This window comes from Pelobates fuscus, chromosome 1 (genome assembly GCF_036172605.1).
Source record: "Pelobates fuscus isolate aPelFus1 chromosome 1, aPelFus1.pri, whole genome shotgun sequence".
Taxonomy (NCBI): domain Eukaryota; kingdom Metazoa; phylum Chordata; class Amphibia; order Anura; family Pelobatidae; genus Pelobates; species Pelobates fuscus.
In genome coordinates, this window is record NC_086317.1 from 247,300,336 (window position 1) to 247,312,806 (window position 12,471).

Consider the following 12,471-nt stretch of genomic DNA (forward strand, 5'->3'; position numbering starts at 1 on the left):
CTTTCCAGATGCACAGGCAGCTACTGCAAGCACCAATCTCCCAAGCTGCAAACTACACGAATCCTCCAACTCCCGAACCGGAAACACACGAACAATGGAAACAGCTGAACAGGAAAAGCATACAATCAGCTTACACTCCTGGCAATCAGCATACAATCCAATTCCCCCAATAACGAGACGACACTTCGTTTTGAGGTCAAGCAGAACTGATTTACTGGGGCTAACTGCCGGCTTTTATGCAGGTCTCCCACCTTGTGGACACTCCCCTAGGGGACCAGATGGGAGACTGGGACACAAAGGGTAAAAGAACCAATCACAGACTTACACATTTCAACAATCCCACAATGCATCACAATCCCTCCTCTCTGGCCTGGATATAATTGGGAAGTAATCAGACAGAGGCAAAACTCCATTACACACATGTTAGTAAAAATACATAAAATTACACACGGTTGTCTTTATCACATAAAACACACAAATTCTACATATCCCCAGATAGCTTAGATCTAAGTGCACATTACTACCGAATGGCGCTCAGATCACATACATACAGTTCAATCGCCATGGAGCCAAAGTCTCTCCCATAGTCTTTCGTTACACGAATAGGCTCCATGGCATGGCTATCTGGGGTGATGCTGTTCATACGGTCAAACTACCGATTAAACAGTCAGTCGGTTCCACTACCGAATGCAGAGGTAAGGAGGCTGGCGGCTCAGCGGTGTTCGCGCAATTAAGTGTCCGTTTTCAGTTCCATAGTTTGGGCGCTGAACACCGCTGGCCGTTCGGGAGTTAAAATGGCCGCTGCCACGTGTTCAGCAAACGAACAAAGGCCACCCAGCATTCGTCAATTAAGCTGCGGTTAACCGCAGCTTCTGGGCGGTCAATTGACGGCACACTCCAGTTCCCAGGTGGTCCATCGATCGGTACTTTGTTCGGTAGATTGAATCTACCGAACACCCCGGCAGAAAGGTACGAATAAGCCTTTCAGCAGGGAAAATAAAAGGTTTTAACTGCCGGGCCATAGTCTAAAGGGAGCAGGCTTCTCCAGTGCACAGTGGCGAGGTTGGTTCCGCCACAGTAAGGATATCACTACCTGATTGTAGTTACTCTGACTGTCTGCAGCCATATTGTGAATTAAAAACAGCTCACCCAGTGCTTCATAGCTCACTTCAGTGCATCATATTTGGAATTCCAATGAAATGTGTTAAATCTATTCTGCTATTGTTCAGTATTATCATTATCATGTGAAGCTGCTGCAAATGCACTATCAATCATTTTTTGACAAAACTATCTTGGTTAAACTCTGAAATATTAATCAATTGCTTTGAGTTTGTCTGTACAGGGCCCTTGCAGAAAGGGGTAATTCTTAAAAACTAATGCAATGGAAGGATTTCCCTTTATTTTCAACCCACAATAGATTGGGTCTAAAAAAAACAGGGGAAATGGTCAGGATGGTGGTACCAGCCCCACCAGAGTGGGCTTGAACCATGAGTTAGTAAATGAAAAATACCAAAGAACCATAAAAGGGAAAGCAACCCTAGGAGGGAGCCCCCAAAAGCTGGTATAAATGAAAAAAAGAACACAATTATAACATCAAACCTAGTAAGCTTGCTTGGAGATCAAAATAGTAAGAAAATTATGTATATATAGAAGGATGAAGCACATAAACTTGTTAGTGGTTGTGTGAAACTAAGTATCCTTAAAAAAGAAAAACAACTTTATTTAACCTCTCTAACCTGAATTTCAGGTAAGTTACAGGTTTTACATCACATTGGGAGGGGAAACCTTCTCCACAATACACCATAGAGCCAATTACACCTGATAGGTCCCCTCTTTTAGAAGGGTTATAGTAACTCTAAGTTTTTGTTCACTTACCCTGACACAGTGGCACTTCTGAGTTCCAGTCATAGTACCCCTGAGGACGCCGTAAGCAGGTTGCAGTGTTCAACCCAATCAGTCGAAAACCAGGATCACAGCTAAATCGTACAACGCCACCAGGTGGGTTGGTAATAGGTCCCAGAACAGAGCCATGAAGTGGAGGCCGTGGAAGGCTGCAGTATGAAGCTAAGGACAAACTTTAGAATTAAAACAAAGCAGCTCGGAAAGGTGTTCGAACAATAAGAAGCTGCTCTGTGCATTTTTTATTTAGCTCTCACTGGTTTCCACATACACGTTATCTCCTTCTAGCAATCCTTTTTATAATGTACATTATCCCCATATATCAGCTTGTTAAATCATTTTATTACATCCATTCATCCTTTATGTATAATCCATCACATTGTGACATGTAACCTCTATTGTAACCCCAGTAAAAATTCAACATTACCGTCCCTATAAATATACCCTTAGAATGTCATCTTGCTTGAGCAGGGCCCTTAACACCTTCGGATTCTGTACGTCCAACATGTCTTGGCAACCACTTGTTTGTTAGTCTACTGACTGTACAGGTGGAACTTATTGGTGCTTCATAAATAATAATAATAATAATAATATGTACTGCAGATAGCATAACATAACTTTTCCTATCTCGTCTTGTTATGCTACAACCTCTAGAGAAGAGTGCCAATAATCTCTTCCTCTTAGCTTATTTTAGTTACGCTTTTGCATCTCTAGTGCTTTCTGTCTATCTTTCTCTCCCTTCTTTCTTTCTCCTGGTCTCCCTCATCAGTGTCTGTCTACTCCTGTCTCACACTATACTTGCCTAGTTTCCTAGCCCCCACCAGTTATTGTTTAACATCTGTAGCGCCACACTGTGCACCTCCTGCACTTTAATTGGCAACACCGAGTGGTGTTGAAACAACCAGGGGAGGTTTTTTTGATCTCTTCACTGGTCAGTGGAGATATAAAGCACCTACCTGGAAGTGGAACTCCAAGCAACTCTCCCTATAATAGCTCCTAAATCTCCATATATCTCCTTATAATCCCACCTATTACTCCACATAACCTCTCCTTATATTATTCCATATAACCTCTCCCTATAACTCCCCCTATTACTCCATATAACCTCTCCCTATAACTCCCCCTATTACTCCATATAACCTCTCCCTATAACTCCCCCTATTACTCCATATAACCTCTCCCTATAACTACCTCTATTACTCCATATAACCTCTTCCTATGACTCCTCCTATTACTCTCTATAAACTCCCCTCATATTGCTCCATATAACCTCTCACTATAGTTCCTCCTATTACTCCATATAACATCTTCCTATAACTCCTCCTATAACTCCATATAACCTCTCCCTATAACTCCCCCCTATTACTACATATAGCCTCTCACTATAACTCCTCCTATTAATCCATATAATCATAATAATCATCATATTACTCTATATAATATAATTTCCTGTGATTGATTTTCATTCTTACCTGAGTAACGGATCTTAAATCCTTTCCTGCTGTAGACATGATCGGAAGTCCAGCGGAGATATACCTTATTTCCAGAGCTGGTTATTGTCAGAGGAGCTGAATAGTTACCACTCAGGGATATGAGCAGGTGACTCTGTCCCGATGGACCTATTATTAATAAAAACTACTGTCAAGAAGGTCTTCTTGGTAGAAAGTATGATTACATGTAGTGACTGGAGATGAGTAGCACAGTTGCCTGCTTGCACTCCAGCTAATGATCCTCCAAATCAAACTATAAACAGGTATTTTTTACTAAAGTGAGACGTAACTGAACACAGAATTAACATGAAGAAGTTTTTTTTTTAATCAGTTATTTTGGCCTTAATTTTGGAATTCACTTTGAATTCCTAGCAATTCTCATTTTAGTGAACAACCCTGATGGCCTTTGCTGTCAGGGCCGGCGCGTCCATAAGGCGGCACAGGGGGCCGCCTTAGGGCACACCAGCTCTGGGGGCGCAAGATTCCAGTGACCGGTAGGAGGGAAGCACTCCCTCCTGCCAGGCCACCTTCTGGACCCCCGGCGCGGCTGTGTTATAATCAGATGCGGCAAGGGAGCTCTAACCTTTCTGCTCTGCTCCCTCGCGCGATGTTTGCTGATGCCGCGGGAGACGGAAAATTATGTTATATTCCGGCTCCCAGCATCAGTAGACCGCCCGCAAGGGAGCAGAGCAGAAAAGTTAGAGCTGCCTCACAGCGTTTGACAGAACTCTGCCACCCTCCGCAGTGAAGCCCCACTGGACCCCAGGGACATATCCACACCAGCTCTCCAGATAGTGAGGGTGGATGGACGTTTAATTTGTCTGTGAGTGTGTGTGTGTGTGTGTCTGTAAGTGTATGTGTCTGTGTATGTTTGTCCTGTGAGTGTGTGTCTGTAAGTGTATGTGTGAGTGTGTGTATGTGTTTGTCTGTGAGTGTGTGTATGTGTTTGTCTGTGAGTGTGTGTATGTGTGAGTGTGTGTGTGTATGTGTTTGTCTGTGAGTGTGTGTGTCTGAAAGTGTATGCGTGAGTGTGTATGTCTGTAAGTGTATGTGTGAGTGTGTGTATGTGTTTGTCTGTGAGTGTGTGTGTATGTGTGAGTGTATGTGTTTGTTTGTGAGTGCGTGTGTGTCTGTATGTGTGAGCGTGTGTGAGTGTGTATGCATTTGTCTGTGAGTGTTTGTGTCTGTAAGTGTATATGTGAGTGTGTGTGTAAGTGTGAGTGTGTGTGTGTGTTTGTTTGTGAGTGTGTGTGTCTGTAGGTGTATGTGTGAGTGTGTGTGTGTTTGTCTGTGAGTGTGTGTGTCTGTAAGTGTATGTGTGAGTGTGTGTATGTGTTTGTCTGTGAGTGTGTCTTTGTTTGTGAGTGTGTGTGAGTGTTTGTGTGTCTGTAAGTGTATGAGTGAGTGATTGTATGAATGTGTGTGCATGTGAGTGTATGAGTGTGTTTGTCAGTGTGAATGTGTGTCTGTCAGTGTGTGTTTGTGAGTGTCTGTAAAATCACAGAGAGTATGTTTGTCATTGAGTCTGTGTGTGACTATCAGTGTGTCTGTCAATCAGTGTGTGTCTGTCAGTGTGTGTGTGTGTGTGTGTCAATGAATGAGTGTGTGTCAGATCAGTGAGACTGTGTCTGTCAGTGAAGTCTCTGTGTTTGTCATTGAGTGTGTCACTGTTAGTGTGTATACACCACTGAGTGTAGCGTGGCGGAGTGGAGGGCAGTACAGGAGCTTCTGTTTCCTGTACCCGGTAAGACTGACAGGAGGTGCTCACTGAGAGAGCACTTCCTGTCAGTCCAGCCAGGTACAGAAAACTGAAGCTCATGTAGAGGTTCTGCTCCGTTCGGTAACGCTACAAGAGAGGTAGGAGGCACAAGGAAGGGGAGTGTGATCACTAAGGGGGTGGAGGGTGCACCAATGGACAGGGAGGGGAGGGGAGAGAAACACCAAGGGACAGGGAAAAGAGGGGGAGGGGAACACTAAGCGACAGGGAAGGGAGGGGACCACTAATGGACGGGGAGGGGAGAGGGGCTGGTTAAGAGGCACATAGGTGAAGATGTTATTAATAGATGGGGGTGGGGAGGGGGAAATGCATCTTCGCCTATGTACCCAAAAATCCTTGCACCGGCCCTGTTTGCGGTCTTGTTCATTTGGTAGGAATTAAGATGTTTACGCCCTAATAACATCACAACAAGGATCAAGAAACAAGCCTAGCAAAGTTCCAAAAGTGCCCCACTTATTATTCCCTATTTCTTCATGTATCACAGAACCTTGAAACTAAAGCTCACATAATCAACACGTATCATGTATATCTAATGTATAGTAAGCGAACTAATGAAACACTGAGATACTTTCATTTGATGTTCTCTACTCACCATCGAAGATGTCAAACTCATCATATTGCTTTTCACTCAGGAAGTACTCCACACTCAGTGTCACGTTGTATCCAGACTCCACTTTGATAAGCCAGGAGCAGGTCTGAAAATGAGGGTATGTTCCTGGGAAACTCTGGCTTAAAATCACTCCGGTAGAGTCTGTGAGGATCTCATTGGCTGGACAATGTACTGATGAAATAGACAGGTTTGGTCAGTTAACTTTGTCTGTCCCAAGTTTGCATACGAATATTGTAACAGTTATAATACCAGAAGACAATCAAAGTGCAATTGCAAGAGATGTAACTGATAGCTGTTATGCCTTTACAAAAGTTTGCAATATCTTCAAGGAAAGAAAAAAAACAGGCCCTAATTTGAATATACTTGTGTATAATGAGCATCCAAAATTTCATAACATCAATATTAAAAGGCTTCAGAAAACAATACGGTAGGGCGTATACATTAAAAGCTATTCTGGAGCAAAGCTCTAGATATGAATCAACCTACAGCATCATCCCGTTCATTTTCATGATGGTTGCTCTAACTAGTCAATATTGATCCAGAATTTTACTTTTCAGGAACACTTAATATATTTATAAATGCAAATAAAGCAATTTCAGATCTGTTTAGGGATAAACGTTCAGGGTTATTTACTAAAGTACTAATTGAAGGGAATCCGCAGTGAATTTCAAATTTATGGGCAATATAGCTGAACTGGGAAAATTCTCTGAGTCAACAATGCTCCCAGTTCCGCTACTTTGGCTTTAGATTTGAAATTCAATTAGAATTTCTGACAAATTTTACTTTAGTAAATAGCCCTCACAGATTACCAACTCACCTTCACAAGATGGTGGAGAGCCCTCAAACTGAAGATATGTCCCCAAACGACACACTAGGATCTCTGGACCTATTAGGGTGAATCCTGGAAGGCACTTGTACCTCACAATGTCACCTGAGAAATAATGCAAAGAAAATGAGAACACTGTATTAAAAATAGCATAAAAATACAGAAACTATTTTACTTTTATTTCTATTGCTTTGAAACTATGGTACAATACAACTAAATTACCATACGATTATAGACTGTTATAAGGAGGTAATGTGTAGTTAGGGGATGTTTTTTTATAAAAAAAATTTATTCGTTTTTCTAAAAATTCTAAAACAAATTATTTTTTAAAGGATGTACGATAGATTGCCACAGTTTCTGAATCAATCTTTACTCCCCAATGAAAATAGCCGTCAATAAAATAAGGTGTGCTGTGCAATACACATATTTATTAGTGCCTTGTCAACTAACACATTTGCACTTTTATATCAAAGTTATCCATTAAAGGACCACTATACTATAGGCACCCAGACCACTTCAGCTTAGGTTTAACCTTGCCTGCTGTAAACATAGCAGTTTCAGAAAAACTGCTATGTTTACCTATGGGTTAATCCAGCCTCTAGTGGCTGTCTCATTGACGGAAGAAGAGGGAGGAGAGGAGGAGGAGAGTTCCCCGCCCGGCGCTGAAGAAAGAGGTAAGTTTAACCCCTTTCTCCCCCTAGAGCCTGGCGGGAGTGGGACTCTGAGGGTGGGGGCACCCTCAGGGCACTATAGTGCCAGGAAAACTAGTATGTTTTCCTGGCACTATAGTGGTCCTTTAAGGTCAAAGAAAGGAATCACTGAGAAACCTAAAAGGAGCTCATACATCTTGATTGGTTAGTTATACATATTATCATCCACAATTAGACACACCAGGAAACAATCTGCACAATCATTTTCTTACTTTGCTGGTAGGCTTTGATACACTTTTACTGTGCAGATATTTTTTAAACAGGTGTGTTAGAAACTTATGGTTTGTATTTTTTATTTTTTTTCAAACTTTTATCCATTGACAGAATATGAGGATTAAAGCGTTTTGGCTAACAATGACGCAGTAAGGAATAATTTTAGAGTTTTTTTCTATTTTTTTATTAAAGGTCACAGGACGATTACAAAAGTATTAATAATTTATAATTGTAAGGAAATATAGGTCATGAATAGGTGCAACATTGTTATTGTAATAGGTATTAGGACGGCAATAATTTAATTTTATATTGAGATTATATCTATATTATTAGATTTATTATAAATGAGTCATTCTAAAATGCTAGTGTATTTGGGACAACCTGGCCCATCAGGAAAGTTAAAAAAATGGGGAATAGGTAAGATACACTATAAAAAAGAAAAAGAAGGAAACCGCGCCCTTAGTGTAGATACGTAAAAATATACAAATATACGTACACAATGGTAATATCAAGGGGTCTTCTTATACAATTGACCTCAAAGAAAACATAAAATATAGAAACAGTAATAGTGTGGTATGTCAGATATAGTGGGTGGATAAATAGTGGTAAGTGATCCACACTCACATGGCCCAGAGCTAACTCAGAGCTCAGCTGTTAACACGCCTGGACGGAACAATCCCCGTCTATGGATGTGTGGCTTTCTTTCGCGATCACAGATGGGCGATATATGAAAAAATAAGAGAACTCCAAATAGTGCAGAGTGTATATATATAAAATAAAATATGTGAATAGGTCATAAAGTATCGTACTCACATTTGCTAGAGCAGAACTTGCTCTAGTCTTAAGGGCATAGGTGGTATAATCCCCACCAAGGAACAGGTTGATGATCAATTGACCTCAAAGAAAACATAAAACATAAAAGCAATGATAGTGTAGTAATTTGAATATAGTGGGTGGATAGTAGGTAATAAGTAATCCACACTCACATGGCCCAGAGCTAACTTAGAGCTCAGCTGTTAATACGCCTGGACGGAATAATCCCCGCCTAAGGATATGTAGTTGTCCTCACAGTCTCAGATGGGCAATATATGGAAAGACAAAATGACTCCAAATGGTGCAATATGTATAAATAAAAGACGTGAATAATTAAAAAAAGTATAATACTCACATTTGCTAGAGCAGAACTTGCTCTAGTCTTAATAGCTTGGGTGGTATGGTCCCCACCAAGGAACAAGTTGGTAGCCAGGAATAAAAATGATAAAAAATCCCAGTATAATAAAAAGGATAATTTATTAACAAAAAATATATATTAAAAGTAAATAAAAAATATGTATATAGTCTCTAGTAGTCCACTTTACGCGTTTCGCCTGTAAAAAGGCTTCCTCAGAAGTGTGGATAATGTCCTGGTACCAAACGTTTATATAGGAGTCCTAATAATGATGATTGCTTCCTGCTTTGTGCAATTGATGCTTCCTGTAACCACTGGTGAACCGCACGCGTCATACCGGAAGTGACGCGGCGCAATATGTTCGTGGTGATATCCGTGTTCCATATATGGAACACATACAAGACTATAATAGTGGTGCTGTGTTCCATTCAGTTGGATAAGGTCCATATGAATAAAGTAGATCTTACTGCTGGATTTTTCGTTAGGTCTTTCGGATACATCTAGCGTAACTTCCGGTATCGGCCCGGAAGTGACGCGATGTCAGGGACCATGATGGTATTATGCGTTCCACTGGTGGAAGGCAAATGTTGCCGGAACTGTTCCGGTTCCACTGGTGGAACGCAAATGTTGCCGGAACTGTTCCGGTTTGTATTCTTGTTGGGAGGGGCGATCCTCAGAGTAGTAATCTCGATAGAGAGGAAAAATTAATATGCAGCTTATCAATGGAATACCAAATAATATATATACACATCTAGGAATATATGTGTAAACAGGGAAAGAGTCTATTAGCCCATAAAAAGTGCAACATTGTATATACAGGGAAATAAACCCAAGTTGGTGGTGTAATAAATAATAGTGTATGATGGAATTGTACACTCAGATTAGAGACATCATAGGAACTAAACAATATATGAAAAATATACAGAAAAACGACAAATATAGAAACTAAGTAAAGAAGTCAATATGTTAAAAAAAGGGGGCTTTACAGATCTATAAGCCATATTTACAACTGAAACATGAGTAAGACATGATACATTAAAATGCCATTAAAAAGAAAAAATACAAAATACATAAAAAACATATATAAAGCATGCAGCACTAGTGGTTACAAATAAGAGGATGGGGAGACTGATAAAAAGAATGGAATAGATAAATTATGAGTAAAAAAATATATTAATTAAAAAAGGTTTATAAAAAATTGTATAAATCAAATTCTATATTTAATCCGTTAGGATGGAGGGTGTCTATATTGAAAACCCACTCCATCTCTTTTTGGCCTATTTTTCGAATCAGGTCTCCACCTCTCCAGTGATTTGTCACTGTGGCTATCCCCATGAATGTAAGATGCTTTGGATCATTATTGTGTATACAAAAGTGGGATGACACTGAATGGTTAGTGTAATTCTTTTCAATGTTTCTGCAGTGTTCTGCTATACGAGTTTTTAGTGCTCTTATTGTGCGTCCAATGTACTGGAGCCCGCATGGACATTCTAATAAATAAATGACATTCTTACTCTCGCAGGTAATAGTTTCCTTTATTGTGTAAATTTTACCCGTGTTATTAGATTTAAATGTAGTCCTTTTTTTATCTGTAGTCTTGGTTTTTTTACAAGCTGCACAGCTGTTACATCTGTAAAAACCTTTACCTAAGGATAAAAAATTTTCTTTGATAAGATTAGGTTTGGCGTCCCTAGTAAAATTTTTTGTAAGGTGCATTTTTAAGTTTGGTGCGCCTCTAAAAATAATTTTTGGTCTTTCTGGGATTATATCTTTTAAAATTGGATCTTCTTTTAGAAGGTGCCAGTGTTTATTCATAATCTTCTTCAGATGTCTATTTTTGTCGTTATAGTCTAATATTATAGGAAGTGTAAAATCTGTTTTTTGGGATTGTAGTGCTTTTTCTTTATGTATGAGGTCTTTTTGACTGATTTCAAGGTTTTGTGATATGGTAGATTCTATTAATTGTTTATTATATCCTTTATTAATCAAACTATTTTTTACTTTATTCGCTTGCTCGATAAAGGTGGTATTGTCAGAGCAGTTCCTTCTTAGTCTTGTGATCTGGCTTTTCGGGATGCTGTCGAGCCAGATTTTGTTATGGCAGCTTTTTGTATCTATATAGTTATTCACGTGTACATTCTTAAAGTGCGTTTTTGTGTTGACAACATTGTCCCTTATGTAAATATTAAGATCTAAATATGTAATTTCGCTATTGCTTATTTCAGACGTTAAAACTATACCTTCCTGGTTGGAGTTTAAAAACCTTATAAAATCTTGTGCTTCTAAAATGGAACCTTTCCAAATAAAAATGAGGTCATCGATGTATCTAGAGTAGGACACCAGGTTCTCTGCCCAGCCATGATTATTCCAAATGTATCTTTCTTCCCATTCGGCCATATACAGGTTGGCATAGCTGGGCGCGAACCTGGTGCCCATAGCTGTACCTCTATTCTGTAAATAAAAGGAGTCCTGAAACCAGAAATAATTGTTGTTGAGAATTAGTTCGATGCCTTCAATTAGAAAATCTATCTGATCCTGTAACATGGAGTTGTCTTTTTCTACCATTTTTTTGACTGCTGTACACCCTTTATTATGCTGGATGATGGTGTACAGTGATTGTACATCGCAGGTGATAAGCAGATAATCATTTTGCCAGCTGATTTTTTCTAGTTTTTTTAAAAGATCTCTAGTGTCTTTGAGATATGATTTAGTTTGAGTTACATAGGGTTGGAGTAGGATGTCTATATATTCTGACAAATTAGAAAGAGCAGACCCGATACCCGAGACAATTGGTCGCCCTGGAGGTTTAGAGAGATTTTTGTGTATTTTAGGGAGGAAGTATATCACTGGAATTTTTGGATGGGCGATATTAATATATTGTAATTCCTTTTCATTTAGAATACCGGCTTTTAATCCTTTGTCTAAATACAGTTCAAGTTCTTTTTTGATTCTAGTAATGGGGTTGTTGGGAAGTTTTGTGTAGGTAGTATGGTCGTTTAGTTGTTTATAAGCTTCTTCCTCATACTGTTCTTTGGACAAAATGACAAGGCCGCCGCCTTTGTCGGCGGGTTTGATGACAATCGAGTTGTCGTTATATAAATCTTTTAGGGTTTGTCTCTCTTTTTTATTTAGATTAGCTTTGTCTTTATATTTATTATTATTCTCTAAGGTTCTAATGTCTTTTCCCACTTTCTTTTCAAAGATGTCTAGGGCGCTGGATTTGCAGTGAGCCGGATAGAATTTTGATTTATTTTTTAAGTTGCTATTAATGTATTGGTCAGTTAGGGTATTTTGGTGGTTGTTGGTGGTGATTCGAAAAATAGGCCAAAAAGAGATGGAGTGGGTTTTCAATATAGACACCCTCCATCCTAACGGATTAAATATAGAATTTGATTTATACAATTTTTTATAAACCTTTTTTAATTAATATATTTTTTTACTCATAATTTATCTATTCCATTCTTTTTATCAGTCTCCCCATCCTCTTATTTGTAACCACTAGTGCTGCATGCTTTATATATGTTTTTTATATATTTTGTATTTTTTCTTTTTAATGGCATTTTAATGTATCATGTCTTACTCATGTTTCAGTTGTAAATATGGCTTATAGATCTGTAAAGCCCCCTTTTTTTAACATATTGACTTCTTTACTTAGTTTCTATATTTGTCGTTTTTCTGTATATTTTTCATATATTGTTTAGTTCCTATGATGTCTCTAATCTGAGTGTACAATTCCATCATACACTATTATTTATTACACCACCAACTTGGGTTTATT

General features: G+C 39.1%; 1 protein-coding gene across 1 annotated transcript in view; it reads right to left on the bottom strand.

Annotated features, from left to right (window-relative positions):
• Positions 1 to 12,471, bottom strand: part of CSMD2 (CUB and Sushi multiple domains 2) — a 916,375-nt gene that overhangs the window by 42,915 nt on the left and 860,989 nt on the right. Inside the window, exons 46-49 of the mRNA XM_063456412.1 lie at positions 6,594 to 6,707; positions 5,759 to 5,947; positions 3,372 to 3,518; positions 1,876 to 2,064 (exon numbers count right to left, since the gene is read on the bottom strand). Of these exons, the coding sequence (XP_063312482.1) occupies positions 1,876 to 2,064; positions 3,372 to 3,518; positions 5,759 to 5,947; positions 6,594 to 6,707 (639 nt within the window). The remainder of the gene's footprint in view (positions 1 to 1,875; positions 2,065 to 3,371; positions 3,519 to 5,758; positions 5,948 to 6,593; positions 6,708 to 12,471) is intronic.